At 46.3% G+C, this 17,671-nt stretch overlaps 1 protein-coding gene across 1 annotated transcript in view; it reads right to left on the reverse strand.

The window, feature by feature from the left end:
- Nucleotides 1-17,671, reverse strand: part of DOCK2 (dedicator of cytokinesis 2) — a 383,026-nt gene that overhangs the window by 343,265 nt on the left and 22,090 nt on the right. The window contains exons 3-8 of the mRNA XM_045551201.1: nucleotides 13,776-13,816; nucleotides 12,576-12,631; nucleotides 11,998-12,094; nucleotides 9,077-9,225; nucleotides 4,045-4,180; nucleotides 1,858-2,012 (exon numbers count right to left, since the gene is read on the reverse strand). Coding sequence (XP_045407157.1) covers nucleotides 1,858-2,012; nucleotides 4,045-4,180; nucleotides 9,077-9,225; nucleotides 11,998-12,094; nucleotides 12,576-12,631; nucleotides 13,776-13,816 — 634 coding nt within the window. The remainder of the gene's footprint in view (nucleotides 1-1,857; nucleotides 2,013-4,044; nucleotides 4,181-9,076; nucleotides 9,226-11,997; nucleotides 12,095-12,575; nucleotides 12,632-13,775; nucleotides 13,817-17,671) is intronic.

Below are 17,671 nucleotides of genomic sequence, written 5' to 3' on the forward strand. Positions count from 1 at the left end.
TCACCAAGATGGGCCAGTAGACAGGCTTCCTGGTCAATGTGGCCACAAGGAGTCCCTGTGTTTCCTGAGAGGCAGGGAGGGTCCACGGAGCACTTTCAGGTCTTTTCACAGGTGCCTTGGGAGCAGCTGACAGGGACCAGCAATGGGCCCGGGACACACAAACCATTCAAGGTGGGCTAGAAGGGACCAGGAACACTCACTCTCAGTGTCCACTGAGGCCGAGCCACGTGAATTAGGCTGACTCTTTTTTTTCTTCTTCTTCTTTCTTGTAGACAGAGTTTCCCTCTGTCTCTCTGAGTACAATGGCTCCATCATAACTCACAGCAACCTCAAACTCCTGGACTCAAGCGATCCTCCTGCCTCAGCCTCGCAGGCTGAGGCCACAACAAGCACGTGCTATGACACCCGGCTAATTTTTGTATTTCTAGTAGAGACAGGGTCTCGCTCTTGCTCAGGCTGGTCTTGAACTCCTGATCTCAAGCAGTCCTCCCACCTCAGCCTCCCACAATGCTAGGATTACAGGCATGAGCCACCTCACCCAGCCAAGATGATTCTTTAATATCAGGGCTTAGGTGCACTATAAAGAGTAGCTTTCCACCATAACAGTGCTGCAACCCTGGTGAGAACCATTTGGAATATTTCACCCAACTCATTCCTTGGTGATAGACGTAAGTGGGAAATGGCTCGTCTTTGGAGTCAGATGGACCTGGGTATAAGTCCTGCAATTTATAAACATGTGTGACTTTGGGCACGTCACTTGACCTTCCCAAGCCTCATTTTCTCACGCCAATGACATGGAGTAATGAGGATTGGATGAGATCACGTACAGACCTCAGCACAGTCAGACAGACAGCCCCTCCCTGTCTCACAAACGTCTCCAGGAGACCCATTACTTGCTCAAGCCCCACTGTTCTCTGGGCACTGCATCTGATTTCATTTACTCACCATAACAACCAAGCGAGGAAGATACCACTTCCTCCATCTTTCCCCATAAAGGCAGAGAGATCACGTTGAAGCTCCATGCTAATACGTCAGTCAGTGACCTCAAATATGAGACCAGGCATTGGCCCAAAGCCCCAGTGGAGAGGACAGGCAGTGGTCACCTGGGAGGAAGGATGGTCTGAGCCACAAGCAGAGGCCAGGGGGCCGGCAGTGGGGGTTGGTGGCACACCAAGGTCTCCGCCCTGGAGATCCCCAGAAGTATTTTCCCTTCCCTGGGCAGAGGCACCCGGGAGTCCCCTCACTTCCTCCATTCCCAGAGCAATGACCTGAACTAAAGTCTAGTAACGACAGCACTGCCAGCTGCAGCACAAGCACCACGTGTCAGGCCTTGGGCGTCACGTGCTTTTTCTCACCACAGCCTGAAAGAAATGACCCCGTGAGGTCAGCACTCACATTGTGCAAATGGGAGACTCAGGTGTAAAAAAGATGAACAACCTGCCCAACGTTAAGAAAGAGTAAAGGGTGAGGCCGAGACGTGAACCTAGACAAATTGCAAAGCCGATACTCTCAGCCTGTTGCTGCCATGGAGGATTTGGAGTTACCACCATTCATTCCTCAACTCCTGCTGTAAAAGTAGATGTTCTTATTCTATCCAATGCTACCCGTCTGACTCTTGTTATTGCTGGTCATTTTCTGGTAATGGAAACCTACTTCACAAAACCCTGTAACCATAACCCCACTGTGGGAAAAGTCTGGTGGCAAGTAATACTGCCACCTGCCTCCCACACTCTGCAAAGAAGTTATTTCCACATTCTCAGCGAGGGCCAGTTCTCTTCCAGGTGGGAATCGCTCCACAGGCAGTGACGGAAGGAAAAGGTCCCGCACAGACAGGACAGGCATTCTGCACACACCTACCTTATGACCGTCTGCTTGTTGGGGTCATAGAGGGACATGAAGAGCTCAGCATCTTCCCCAATTCTGCACACGAAGTTCCTCACAAAGACATAGAGGCTGTGGGTGGGGGATGAGGAGATGCGGGAATACATTCCGTAGTCTGGCTGGTCTTTTGACTGAGAGGTGGAAGGAAGAAGAGAGGAAGATGGAAAATCAGCCCAGCCCCACTTAGGACAATACGGAGCTAGTCCAGGTGGTCGAGAGCCGCTTATGCTCAAGCCTGAAGATGTCGGCATCATGCCCAGCTCTACCACCAGAACGTTCTGCAGTCTGAGTCAAGTAACTGATTCTCTTGGCTTATATTTTCCCATCTTGAGAAATACCACCACTGACCCAGTCTTCCTTATAAAGTTACTGTCATAAGAAATGTAAACCATAGAAGAAAAAAATTGCTTAAATGGATTCATCAAAACTGTAAACTTTTGCTCTTTGAAAGATGCATTTAAAAATGAAAAGGCAAGGCACTGGGAGAAATTTACAAAACATATATTGAATGAATATTTTTATCTAGAATATACAAATAACTCTTACAACTAATCATAAAGAAAACAGCCCAATTAAAATGATAAAATATTTGATCAGACACTTCACAAAAGAAGGAACAAACGGAAAAGGCCGGTAAGCACATGAAGAGAACTCAACATCACTGGTCATCAGGGAAATGAAAATTAAAACCGCAGTGAGATACACTACACAACCACCAGGATGGCTAAAGTTAAAAACACTGACAATACCAAGTGTTGGAAAGAATGCAGAGCAACTGGAACTCTCCTATATTGCTGATAAAAATGCAAAATTGTACAGCTATTTTTGGAAGTAATATAGCAGTACCTTAAAAAGTTGCACATATACTTATTATATGATCCAGCAATCCCACTACTAAGCATTACCCAAAAGGAATGAAAACATGTGCACACACAGATTTGTCTTCAAATGTTCATAGCAACATTAGTTGTAATAGCCCCAAACCGGAAACTACCCAAATGCCCAACAACTGGTCAATGCTATGTGCCATTGACAACTGGTCAGTGGTGTATTGATTCAGCAATAAAAAAGATCAAAACTTTGATATGTACAACATAAACTTCAAAAACGTTACACTGATGGAAAGAAGTCAAACACAGAAAACTAATATTGTATGACTCCATTTATATGAAACTCTAGAAAAGGCACAACTAGAGTGACAGAAAATTAAGGGTGGCCTGGAGTTCAGGGACATGCAAGGAGCACAAAGAAACGTTTAGGATGGTGGAACACTTCTATATCTTGATTATGGTGGAGTTATCCAACACTATATATTACTAAGATTCATTACAGTGTAGTTTAAAATAAGTGAAATTTATCGTGTGAGAATTACACCTTAATAAATGTAAACATAATACTGCTTTCAAGTAATACACAGCAGCTAAAATAATTTTTTAAAAATATAAATCAGATTAACCCTTTCTTGAAATCTTCCATTGATTTCCCATCACACTTGGAATAACATCTTAACCCTTTTCCACAACCCCTCAGGTCCTTTGAGAGCTGGCTCCTGCTGCCTACCTCTCTATACCATTGCCTATACTCCTCACTGCTCTCCATGCCCACCCACCCTGGCCTTTCTACACCTTGAACATTCAAGAGGTCCTACCCCTGGGCCTTTGCACTTGCTGTGCCTTCTGCCTGAAATACTCTGTCACCAGATCTTCCCAGGCCTGGTGCCTTCACATTATTCAGGTGTCAGCTCAGATGTCACTTCTGAGAGAGGCCTTTCCTGGCCATGCCTTTTAAAGCAGCTTCTGAGTCACTCTGATTCACATAACCCTAGTTTATTGCATTTTTAGAAACTTACCACCAACTGGAATTAATTTTTTCATTTATTTATTTATTTTTTTACTACCTTTCTTCTATGTTTCTCCCTGGAATCTAAAAGCTCCAAGAGATCAGGAAACTTGCCTGGCATCTAACTACCTGAGATGGATGTTGAATGAATTACAGATTTGAGAGCAAAGCCACAATAAAATGCGTGTGGTTACTGATCATCTCAGGTCATAGACAGATGGCCCCTTGAGCGTTACACAGTCTGGTTAATTAGCCTATTATTTTAAGTTTACGATGTGCTAAATGGCTGCCTCCCTCGGCCAAAGCCTATTTAACAAAGCTCACCATTTCTTCCTTGATACGCTCTGTGATTTTATCGGTTGCTTCCTCGTGTGCGTGGAACAAGCTGATGACGCTGGTATTATCAGGATCCAAGATATTTCCATCTTCATCTCTGACAATCAGATCAAGCTCAAGGATTCTGAAAAGCAAAAACCGGAGGCGAAGATAAATCAGGGAAGAACTTTAGGTCGCTGGCGAGGAGGTTTTTTTACCAGAAAGTTCAACTGATTTCTGGGGATCATATATTCACACAGGAGAGCTCGGCACCAACAGCCTGGGACGCCGCTGGGCAGAGTGTGGCATACAGCACAGCCTCTTTAGAAGGCACCGTGGCAGTGTGTGTTAAATCTGTTTGAATACATATTTCCCTTGATATTAAAGCGAAAGAAACACCCCACACTTGAACAAGGATGTGTGTTGCACCGTTGTTCACCTCGGTGAAGTGTTGAGAAAAACCAAAACGTCTACCAAAAGCGAATGGCTAAATGAACTGTGATCAGTAAGAGAACACCACGCAGCAGGGTTTAGAAATATTAGATAGTTTCGATATGTTTGATGATAGAACTCAGTGAAAAAAATCAAGCATGGAAAGATGCGCAGTGTGTTTTATAGGAAAGAATAAATAGACAACAGTAAAACAGAAACACCAGGCCAGATGTGCTACCTGGGCGCATGCATAAGAGTAACAATGAATAGAGAAAGATCTGGACAAAAAAGGACCAAAGTACCAACACGGGTCACCTATGAGGGGAGCTGGGGGCCCGGGCTGGGAGAGGTGGAGGGCTCAAGGCGAACATGTGCCTTGCCTAATTTATTAAAGGGATTTATGTGTTATTCAGTAAACATTCAAAAACCTGTGTTGGGGGAAAACAATCTCAGATATATCGATGGTTACCCAGAGCTTGCTCTTCAGCTGTTCGACTTCCGGCCACAAGCCTTTCCCTGTTGGGTATTGATTTGTTTCAGCTACACCTGTCACCCCGACCGGCATCAGTGACACTAACAGTGCAAACACACTGCACTCCCAAGAAGCTCTCAGCCGGTAATTTGTTACACATATTAATGCATTTAACACTCGTGACAGTCCGATGAGGGAGGTACTACTAATATCCCCATTTTACAAATGAAGAAAGCACCGAGCATATGGGGGCTGATTAATTTGCTCAAGGTCACATAGCTGGTAAAAATGATATGGCATCTTGTTTGCACCCTTAACCTCTATGGTTCGCCTGCAAGACAGGAGGAGCTGAGGAGAATATGGGTTGGGGGGTGGGATGGGGCAGGTTTGCAGAGGCCTTGACTTGAAGCTGCATTGGCACTTGACATTGAGGTGGACACCCTCAGTTGGCCATACAAAGAAGGTAGGGGGAGGGGGGCTGACAAAGGTTCTAAGGACCCGCAGTGGTCTCGCATGATCACCACCACCCAGCGCCAGATTCTGGAAGGGTAGCAAGGGCAAATGAAGGAGACTGAGTCTTCATGTCCTATCTGAGAATCGAATTGAGAGGCACATCTCTCATCTCATAGAAATGCAAAAGGAAGGGAGCCAAGGTTCACCCGTTTGTCCACATTCATTAGGAAATTAACTCCCAGCTAGATATGACTCATGGCGCTGCACAGCAACGCTGCCTACAGGGCGATGGCTGAGGGGGATAAATGCATCCAGCTAACGATGCACGGAGGCTCCCCCGACCTTGGAGAAGACAGAGCACGGCCGATACATAATTTAACGCCAAGATCTCTCTAGCTTTTCCTCTTCAAAATTTATCAAAGTGGATTCGGTTCTCAAATGTATGAATAAAACATTCTCCCAGATCCAGCTGTCTTGGGATTTGGAGAAGTCATTTGAGGATTCCTCACTCCTTGGACCCTACAGAGCTCATCCGTTACCATCTCACTTGGAACTCTGCAGTTTTCAGCAGGATCGACGGGGTTCCCGTGGCCCCGGGGCGGGAGAGGCTGCCCTCCACGGGACAGCGCCCGACAGCGCCCGCCTGGACGCAGCGGCCGTTCATTTGCACATTTCCTCCCCCGGAGGTAACCAACCCCACGGCTCTCTTCTGTTCAAGAAGGTAGATAAAATGAACCCAAGATGAAGACAGGGGAAGGAACCCCCACTGTATGCCTTTTTCCAAAAAAAAAAAGGCAAAAATAAACAAAAATGGCTCCTGCCACAGCTCCCCGTCACTGTCTGGACACGTGTGGACTCACCTGGCACTGAGGCCCTCTGGGTTCCAGTCCCCGCCTGCCTGTCCTCCTCTACTCATGCCCCTCCCATCTGCTCCCACAACCTCTCGTTCTCGCTCTCTGAGTTTCCCTAATAATGCCTGCCAGTTTTGTTAGATTCAGGGCAGTTGTCACCCCCCAGCCCCCTCTGACCCTCTTGTGCATGCTTCCTCCGCTCATGGTGAGTACACCTTCCTCCCCAAAGGGGCTGCTCACTGCTCTGCCTCCCCCACCAGCCCGCAGCGCCCGTGGCAGGCGGTAGAAGGCAGTGGTACGCGCTTGGACTCCGGAGCCACGACCTGCTTCCAATCCCACTGCATCTTGGGCAAAACCGCCTAATCCCTCTTGAGCCTCCATTTCCTCGTCTGAGAAACAGGGATGATCACAGCACCTACCCCATCAAGCTGTTGTCAAAGGCACATGGGAAGTGCTCACAACAGCCCCTGGCACACAGGGGGCACTGGTTAGTTAGCATGAGTTCCTATTGCTTGCTTTTTACATTGCAGTGGTTAAAAATAGAGGCTGTATTTTGTGCCTGTCCCTACCCTTGGGGCCGACCAGGTGTGCGACAGAAGCACGATGTCTGAACGAAAGAATGCAGTGGATGCGGGGAGAGGCAGGCCAATTCTCCCAGACTCGGTTCCGCTCCCGCTTCCCTGACCCTCACGGCTGGAGGCTGGCCTTCGTCACGCTGCTGCCCACGTGCCAGGCCTCTCGGCTTTGGGGAAGCCACCCATCCCGTACCAGAGCTCTGAGCCCTCAAGAGCCAGGCCAGGGCTAAGGTGCCCAAGGCGCTCACTTCTGGCTGAAGGAGACGGGGAAGGGGGGCCCCACCTCCCCGAGAGTGTCTGTCTCACTTCCCCACAGGAAACTGACTGAAACTGAAAGTGCAGGGCTGGGCTACAGACGGCCTGGAGTGGGGAGGACCCCCTGCCTCTCTTTGCTCCCATCACCGCCATTCGTCCGTCCACTCAGTTACCACTCGCTGAGCACCTACTGCGTGCAGACCCTGTTCCAGGCACAGGCATGGAGAAGAACTAGCCAGTCAGTGTCTTAGAGGAGCTCCCAGGACGGTAGGGGAGCCGGGCCAGGATAGAAGAGCTTACTGTTCTGGATGCTAAAGGCCTGCAAGAGCACCTAACCCAGCCCAGGGTGGGTAGGGGAAAATCAGGGAAGGCTTCCTGTGAGGGGTGACCATTTCTTCCATCCCTGGTCCTTCTTCTCTGGAGCCCCACCCCCACCCCCCTGCCCCAAGGACACAACACCTGAAGGTCACAGATGTCACTGTAAAGCAGCGAAATGCCCTCAGTTCCCACACTCCCAGCTGCAACTGTGTTCAGCTAAAGATGCCACCACACCAATGGCAGCAGCAGCTGCGTGGCAAACCCCTCCCATCACTTTGGGATGACGTGCTTTATCAACAGATTTGGACATGCTTGCTAGATGGAAAGCAGCTGTAAGTTGCTTTCTTCCTTGGTTCCTCTTCCTAGTGCATATGATAAGGGCAAGAAAGCCTGCTGGGAAAATTTCTTTTCATTCCCATTAAATGGGTTCTTTTTACTTCCCCCTCCTATGTTCCAGCCTTCAGACCCAGTTTGCAGGCTCTTGAGCATGCATGCTCTCTCATGAACCCCTGCCCTCCCTTTTTTTAAGCCTGCTTAACATCTCTTTATCCTTCAAACTTCAGCTCATGAGCCACCTCCTCCAGGAAACCTTCCTTGACTTCCTTCTCCAAGTCAAATTAAGAGCACTCTTGCTTCCTAAGCCATCATACTTATCACAATACTTATCAATAGCTTACTTGTGCTTTACTCCTAAACTGGACCATGATTCCCTAGTGGACAGGGACTCTTATTTCTGTAACCCCAACACCTAGCAGGAAATCCAGCCAACTATAAATGCTCAATGCATGTTTGGCTTGTTGTTGGACTGAGTGAACAAATGAATAGGATGTTTGGAGGGCATTCAAAAAACCAAGAGGGAGCGGAAGCTCTGGACAGTTCTCAAAGGCTATCCAAGCTGCAGAGTGCTGAGGCCCATGGACTCTGGAGCCAGACTGCCTGGGTCTGAATTCCGGTTCTGCCATTTACCAGCTGTGCAACTCTGGGCAAGTTACTTAACCGATTAAAGAGCCTCAGTTTCTTCATCTGAATAAACGGGAAAATAAAACTGCCAGCCCCATGGAGTTCTTATAAGAATTAGATTAGACAATAGCATGTAAAACACTTAGCATGGAGCAGGTACATAATGAGCTCTGGTTAAGTGTTGGCTATAATATTATCAGCAGTGGTCTGTCCCACCTCAGATAATTGGTTCACTTTCTCCTGAACTTTATGACATTCAAATTCCAACCAATTTCTGCTTCTCTTTGAGGTAACACTTTTGTATAATGATAGTGCATGTGAGTTAGCCGATGGCTTGCATAATGTAGGATTGGGAAGGAGACATTAAGTCTCACACTGAGACTTAAAGGAGAGTTTTGCAAATGCAGGGACAAAATGACACCTAAGCTGAAAGTGAACCAGCATGACTGTGCCCCTGAAGCCCTTCGAAGTAGGTTAAATGAGTGCCCTAAATTTCTCGGCCTGGTAACAGTCACTGCATAAGCAAGCCTTGGCTCCACCTGCAGGTCCCTGGGTCCCAGGGGACTGACAACAAAGGCACGCAGGCATGGCCACCGGTAACAGCCTTCTCCCAGATAGAAAGTGGCTAACTCACATCTAGAAATGAAACCAAGCTTTTTGGAAAGGAAAAAGGAAAGAAGGGGGCTGGGTGGGGGAGAAAGCATCTTTTCAGAAAGAGAGGTTACTTGTTGCCATAGTCAATTTTGGATGTGACTTTCTGCTTCAGTTCCTTCAGCTCATCCTTGGGCAGAGTTCCTGAGAGCAGCTGGGACCTCCACTCCATCAGGTCGTACATCATGGACTGGACCTGGAGGAAACGTTCCTTTTTGCTGGCCTAGGGGACAGGAAACAATCCTTAATCTCCTGCGCCAAAGGTGCTTGGGCATCTGCTACAGTTTGGATATGTGTCCCCTCCAAATCTCAGGTTGCAATGTGATCCCCAATGTTGGAGGGGGGCCTCGTGGGAAGTGTTTGGGTCACGGGGTCACGTGGGAGGATCCCTCACGAACGGCTTGGTGTCGATCCTTGTAACTATGCATTAAGCTTTATATAGAAAGACAAGGAAATTTTGTTAAGCTTCCCTGACCTTTGTCTGAATGGATGATCCCAAACCTCTACGCTTCAGAACCCTGGCTTCCATTCTTTGGAATCTGCGCCTCCTGGGAGGCTGTCCTTAAACTTTGCACCTGAATAAACTTTCTTTAAACTGGATTCTGACCCTTTTGATTATTTTAGGTTGACAAACATCTGCTATAATGGAGGTCCCAGAACTCAGGCCCTTTGAGGCTGGAAGCCAGGGCCCTTTCTCCAGTGATGAAGGACTATTTCTAGAATAGTCCTCCCAAAGTGTTGCACGTGCACTGTCTGTGGCACGTGAGATGGCTCTTGTGGTACAAAGGTACAAGGTCAAATAACACTGACCCATACAGTGATTCTCTTCCACTCTCTTTCCATCCTTCTGTTTCAGGGAAAGAGAAAGTTGCAGTTTTATGGTAATACGTCTTTAACACCTCTCACACATTTCTTAATTTCTTTCTTTAACAGAGAGAGAGGGTCTCGGGCTCAGAGATTTAGATGGGTACAATAGCAAGCATCTAATAACACTGTCTTATTTTCATTGTGTTTATTTGAATAGTGTTCTTCTAATTGTGCCAAGTGCTTTTGGCTTTCCATTTGGGAAAGTGTGTGTGGTATAATGAAGAAAGAAAGAAACATACATATACATGCATATATATGCTTACATATATGTATGTATGTATACGTTTGGTCGTTGTCCCTGATTCCTGAGGCAAGTGCTCCTAAAACCCTTGCAATATCCCAAGTGACAGGAATGTCTTTTATTATTCGTAACAATCCCCTTTCAACCATAGCTGAGTTTATGCTAAAGAGGCCAGTCTGGATGGGCCCCTGGATAGCTTCAGGATGGAGGCTGGTTGCCAGAGGAATGGACCATGTGACCACAGGTTTGGAACTTTTGGCCCCTCTCTGCTCTGTCTGTCCCATCCCCAACCTCCAGGAGGGGGAGAGGGGCTAGAGATTGAGCTCAAGCACCCACGGCCAATAATTTAGTCAATCACGCCTATGTAATGAAACTTTGATTAAAACTCTTACAAAGTAAGGTTTGCGAAGCTTCCTAGATGGTGAACACATCAATGTGCCAGGAGGGTGGCATGCCTAGAGAGGACAGGGACATTCCGTGCGCCCCATACCTTGCCCTACATATCTCCTCCACATGGCTGTTTCTGAGTGGTAGCCTTTATGATAAAACTGTAATCATAACAATAGCACTTTCCTGAGTTCTGAGCTGTTCTAAGAATTATGGAACCTGAGGCAGGAAAAGGGTGTGCCTGGTCGGTAGCAGGAATCCCTCAGTTTGTAAACAATTCTAACTGAAGCACAGGTATCCTGGGGACCTGGAACTTGAGACTGACCACCGAAGGGAGGGCTCTTGTGGAATTGAGCCTACGAAGTCTCTAGGTAGTCGTGTCAGAATTGAATCAAATTGTAAGGTGCCCAGTTAGTGCTGGAGAATCAGAGAATTGTTGTCAGAACTTCATAAAGTTCACTATGTAAATGATTTAGGTTTACTAAAAGGAGTGCCAGTTTAGGTATTAAGTAATACCATGTCGTATACAGATGTGGCAAGACTCATGAAGGTGATACTAAATAACAGATGTTTAAGGATCTCTAGGGGGTGGGCATGGGGACTTGCTATTCAAAGATTTTTCAAGGGAAAATGTTAAGCCATAGAAATGGTACGTGTGTATGTGATGTGATGTTTTACAAGGGGTAGTAAAGAAATCACTTTAGTCAGAAACATACTGTTTTCCCTTCAAACTTTCCTAACAAATTTTGGGAAACTTACAGAATTGAGTGTGCCAATTACAACATATTATGAAATGCCTACATGGGAGTCAACATTTAAGACCATAAAAGTCTACAAATAGTGTGCGTACACCAGCAGGTGTGCGCGGTGCTCTGGCAAATACGCAGTAAGCCTGGGTTGACATTTCCACTCTCAGCTTAATGGTTTGCTTAGCTAATTGCTTTCATTAGGAGCTTTGGCGCATCAAAGGAGAATCTAAAATTCAATTTGCTTCAAAACAGGGAAAACAAATGCAAAATATGCTCTTTATTTTTCCAGGGTCAAAGCTTCTTCACAGATCTGAAGACAATATTGTCATCGGTTAATTAATATATGAGAACAGTATTTCTCATATATTAGGTGTTATCAGCAGACTACCTAATCAAATCCCTGAGTTTATTAAAAACAAAGATCACTAGACCCCATCAGAGAAAGCTTTATTTTTAACAGCTCTCAAGGTGATTGTTATGCATACTCAAGTTTGGCAACTTTTACACTAGTTTAAAAACATAAGGATCACACCAGACCCTGTTTATTATGGCTCTGTCACTAGCTAGCTGTGTGGTTTTGAGAAAGTTACCTAACCTCTCCGGGCCTTGATGTACTCATACATAACAGTGCGTGCTCTGATATGTCACCAAAACCACCTTAGCCTGCCCGGCTCAAGGCTAAATTGCAAACTTGAACCAAACTGAAGACTGCAAGCAGCTTCCAACCCAGGGAGCAACTTTCGAGTCTCACCACATAGAGCTGTTTCCAGATGCTTCCCCACTCCCAAAGTGTCGTTGTCACTTCTTGTGCCAGAGGAATTTCTGCGGGAATGATGTTCTCGGTATTTCTATTTGAGGTGGGAGAAAAAAAGGGCGTGAAATTGAGACCCAGGTGCTAATAAGATAAAATGCTGGTGAATTTGCATTAAGCTGCAGCTGCTGGGAGGGGCCTTCCTGACATTAGAATGAGCTGCCTCCAATAGCCACACCAATTACATTATGCAAATACAGGGACCTTCCTCTGTAATGTCCTCCTTCGCCAGGGTGGGCTCATTATTCAGGATTAATCTACTTTAATACAGTTCAAAGGCAGCTGCCAGCGAAAAAGTTGATTCTCCAAATTAATATCTCCCAGAATCGGATCTGAACAGTAATCAGTTTGGATTAGCTCTCCCATCGAGTGAGGGGAAGGAGACACACAAACAAACACAGGCACAGAGCAGATACGCTGAACACCCTTCAGACCTGCCAAGGCAGATTTTCAAAGTAAACAGGACAAAGACATGTACGAGCCGCTGGAGGTCAAGCGTGGCAAGGAATGGCAAATACCTTCTTTTCTCGACTGTCACTTCCTTGATGTGGATAAAGGATTTAGGAAAAATGCCCTGTTGGAAACAAAATAAAATAAAATAAAAAGACATATCCCTACAGAAACGACTGACCCTAGGCCTTCTGGGTTTGTTACAAAACCCTCACCCTTTAAAGAAATAACCCCAGAGTCGGACAGAGCAGGGAGAGAATCCCAGGTCTAGTTTCCCTTCCAGTTTGCCGTCAGTTGCTCTGGACCCCACAACAGCCCTGGGTCCCAAAGGATGCCTCAACCCCATTATGGCGCCCACCCTGTCTGGTGGGCCACAAGGGACTTGCATCGCTTGATAAACACTCTAAACCACTCAGCACTGTGAGACAGGGGCTCTGCTCCCCTCTCCTGCCCAGTTCTGGAAAGCAGCCACCTGTCACAGTCAGAAACAACTGGAAGGTCGGGAGCAACTGGTCCTGAAGCAGCGGTGTTCTGGGTTACACTTGGGCTACTTAGATCTGAGACCTAGTCTCCCTGGATGTATTTCATTGTTCTTTGGAGAGAGCAAAGTAGGGCCGTGCCTCCCAACACAGCATGTCAGGGAAGAGGGAAAAGCTTCTATTATGTCCTTGCTCCATAATTTGGCTCAGTTAACAAGAGAAGTTTATCAACTAGTTGGAGATTCTTTCATAGATGCAACCAGTGTGCACACTTGGGGACATCTGGTCACTACACTGGATGCCATGAGAGGAAATGAGCAAAGCAGGTGCCTGCTGCTGCGGAGATGAGGTAGGTGTGGGGCTGGAGCATGAGAACCACGGGCAGGCAGAGACCCGGCCTGGCCTGTCTACGTCATGCTGGATACACAAGCGAGGAGATGAATGAATCCCCACACAACTCTAAAGGAAGGCAGCAGAAGATAAATTTCAAATAAGACAGCCACAATTCCACGGGGACTTGGGGGAGGGAGAACCACATGTGAGCAGCATATCAGGAAAGGTTGCAGGGAGAAGACAGCACCGGAGATGGGCTTTAAAGAATAAGGGGAAGGGGAGAGAGTCAAGGCACAGTGAGTACCAAGACACAGAGGGCTCAGGGCGCAGGGCACATGGAGGGAGCACGGGTCTGGTTTGCTGAAGAGCAATGGTCAGAGAGAACTGCCCCAGCAGGGTGGCAGGGCCGTGCGAAAACATCCAGTCTTGTCCCAAATAAGAACCAATTGACCTTACCTGTAACATTTTGTGCTTTAAGAGGTATCCCCTATACCAGTCTGCAAAGAGAAAACAAAAAAACAGGTCTCTCATTTATTCTTATAAGTTTGTTGCTGGTGAGGTTTTTTTGTTGTTGTTGGTTTGTTTTGTTTTGGTTTGGTTTTTAACTATGAATACCAAAGAAACAACTGCTTTAGACCTTAGGTACAGATCAGAGTCTGGAAACCCGTTGTCTTCAAACTCTTTTGGATTGGTTGCCAACATCTCAAAACAACATATAAAAATAGATTTCACAAAGGTATGCAAATTTCTTCCTTCTTTTGCAAAATGACGTGCCCCAGCACTGCCTGCCCCTGCTCCCGCTGGCCATTAGCTAGTGGAGCAGCCGGTCCCAGCAGACCAGGTGCCTCCAATCACCAGCCTCCGCTCAGCCCTTCCCTCATTTTCGTTATCTGCCTGGGCCCTGCGGTCATATGCATGTTTTCAACCCCCTGCCTTGGGGACATAGAAAGGCTCAGGAATCTTGGCAAACAACCTAAAACAACAATTCGCAGTGCTGACAGCAGCAAACGGTGTCTAAAACGCGATTTGCAAAAGTTAGTCATTACAAAACATGTAAGTTCAGAGATGAATGAAGGAACAGAAATTTTAAAATATTCTTCCTTTTGCAAGAATATCAAAACGATTCAATTAACAGAAATCCCAATGACGCACAGTCCTCTGACAAAATGAGCCTCAGTGTGGCAAGTGCTGATGACTCTAATGAGTCTGTTGGCCTTTGAAATGATTCCAGCACAGCCAAGTAGTGGCATTTGTCATCTCTGTAAATAAAAAGCGTCTGTCAGGCGCCTTATTAGCTGCCCCTCATTACTGGGCTGACAGATTGTTGCCGAAATATGTTCTCAACAGACATATTTGCAAGCCCCAAAACAAACAACTTAAAATGCAAAGTCACCCCTCACAGCCCTCAGCCAGCTTGATGGTCAAGTCCTAAAGGAAGTTCTGAAGCGACAGGGGCCCACCGGGCTCCTACTGTGAATCAGAAAGTGAGAGGAAGGAGAGAAGGAGAAAAGGAAGGTAAGAGGGAAAATATAAAGGAAAGAAGGGCGGCTGGAGAGAAAGAATCTCAGGTTTGGAATAAAAGTACTGCTCTACCTGCTCTTTGTGTATTAAGCCTTTTAATCTTCATAACAACTATATGAGGGAGGAACTGTTATTATCCCTTTATACAGATGAGTGTCCTACCTGAGGCACAGAGAAGTTAAGTAACTTGCCCAGGGTCACACAGCTAATAGATGGCAGTGTCAGGAGTTGAACGTATGTATGCAGCCATCACCCTGTGCATCCTGTTTTCTGGAGGAAGGAGTTTGGTGATGACCTATTATTTCCAACTTCTCAACATCTGAGTCCCCAGAACTAAATCCTCACTAAGCTACTTTCCAACTGAATGTCTCCGGTGATGGAGGCTCATCTGCCTCATGAAGCATCACATCGTATTTTCCGTTGCCTTTATTATTTGTCAATAACTATGGAAAATAATTCGCAATGAACAGTAGTGCTTATACTTTCTGAGTGCTTTCTATATGCTGGGAACTCTGTTACAGTTTTCTTGTTTTGTTTTGTCAAATTATAAATTAATCTTCGCAACAATCCTATAAAGCTGGTACTATTACTGCTTCAGCTTTGCAAAGGACAATAGAGGGGCACAGAGATTAAGTAATGTGCTGACAGTCACACAGCTAGTGGGTGACGCAGATGAGACCTAAACTCGAGCAGCTGACTCCAGAGACGACACGGCTGCACTGCACCACACAACCTCTCTAGTTGCTCCATTCCACCAACTAGATGCAAATGCATCTTTGTGGTGTTATTACGAGCTGCCATTCACTGATCAATTAAAGCATTCAAAGCTGTATGCCAAGTGCTGTACGTGCCTTCTCTCATTTAATGCTCACAGCAACACTGAGAGCTAAGTATTATCATTCCTATTGTATAGATTAGGAAATTGATATTCAAGTCAGTTGATGTATTCGGCCAGGATTACACAGCCAGGGAGAAAGCTCAAGTCCCTGTGACTTCAAAGGCAGCCCTTAAAGCTGTATAGCCATATTGTCCCCCATGTGATGGTCTTAGAGTACAAATATAGATAAGGCTATCCGGTCACAATGACCTGAACTCACTTGATGGCCAAAGCCACCAAAATCCACCAGGAAGTAGAAAAACAATCGAGGCACCAGCTGTCCCTACACCAAGCTCATGTGACAGGGCCTCCGTCAGGATCCCTGGGTCCAGGGACTTTGCCTGTGTGACATTTGAGATTCAGTTACATGTGCACACCTTGCAGGTTTCCTAATTCTCGGGATTTTGGCTCACTCCTAACTACAGGATTCTGCTGAATCTTGCACCTAATATTCCTGTTCTGGCTTCCAGATTCAAGTTCAATCAGCGTTGATTATGAACCTACTGTGCATATTGCACTGGGCAACGTGCTTTCAGAAATAAATCCCCAGTGATCCTTTGCAAGAAGCCTTTACCTCCACCTGCTGGATGGCATTGAGATTAAGCAGGTGAGGAAGAAATCCCAACGTTCTTCAGCAGTGACATAGCCACACCAGCAGCCAACATTTACTGCATAGGAACTGTCCTCAGGACTTTTTCTAAAATCCTCATCCTGCTGGGCCATTGATCAGTGACCACCGATGTCAGCTGCCTCATCTGGTCACCAGTCAGCTGTACCTGGCTGCACTCCAAGAACTGACCAGGCAGTGGCAGATAACAACAGTTGGCACAAAAAGGGCAAAATCCTAGGACAATGGACCCCATCATCAAAAGCAGGCTCAGTGTAACATGGTACTTACTGTGTCCCAGAACTCTCACCTGGGCTCAATACTTTCTGAATTAAATAATAACAAAGGCTGTTTTCTATTTGTTTGTTTTTTGCTAACTCTTTCCATGAGATAATCACTTGTTTTTTTCTTTAGAGATGGAAGCCCAGACTTGCCTTGACTCCTAGGCTCAAGCAATTCTCCCACCTCAGTCTTCCAAGTAGGTAGGACTACAGGTACGCATCACTGCACCCCGCTCACTTTTTTTAAACGTAAAATTCACAGTGTGCATAGCTATGGACTGAAGGTTTGTGTGCTCCCAACATTTATGTATTGAAATTCTTTTTTTCCTTGTTTTTTCTGTTTTTTTTTTCCTTATTGTTGTTGTTGAGACAGAGTCTCACTCTGTCACCCTGACTAGAGTGCAGTGGCGTCATCATAGCTCACTGCAACCTCCAACTCCTGGGCTCAAGCCATCCTCCTGCCTCAGCCTCCTGAGTAGCTGGAACTACAGATGCACAAAACAATGCCTGGCTGTTTTTTTTTTTTTTTTTTTCTTTTTCTTTTTGGTAGAGACGGGGTCTCTACCAAAGAGACAGGGTCTCTTGCTCTGGGTAATCTCAAACTCCTGAGCTCAAGTAGTCATCCCGCCTCGGCCTCCAAGAGTGCTAGGATTACAGGCGTGCACATGTTGAAATTCTGACACCTAACATGATGGCATTGGGAGGTGGAGCCTTTGGGAGGCCAGTAGGTCATGAAGGTGGAGCCCTTATGCATGGGATTAGGGCCCTTCCAGGAGAGCTTGTTCCTCCTGTCTCTGCTCACGGCCATGTGAGGACACAAGAGAGACACAGTCATGTGCAAAGCAGGAAGCCGGCCCTCACCAGACACCAGATCTGCCAGTGCCATGATCGTGAACTTCCCAGTCTCCACAAGTATGAGAATTAAATTTCTGTTGTTGAAGCCACCCACTCTATGATATTCTGTTATAGCAGTCTCTGAACTAAGACATGCCTTCTGGGGGAAGATGAGAAAAGGGAATATTTTTACAATTCTTTTGGACAACTATGAAATACCAGTTATTCAAAT

The sequence above is a fragment of the Lemur catta genome, chromosome 5 (genome assembly GCF_020740605.2).
Source record: "Lemur catta isolate mLemCat1 chromosome 5, mLemCat1.pri, whole genome shotgun sequence".
Lineage (NCBI taxonomy): Eukaryota > Metazoa > Chordata > Mammalia > Primates > Lemuridae > Lemur > Lemur catta.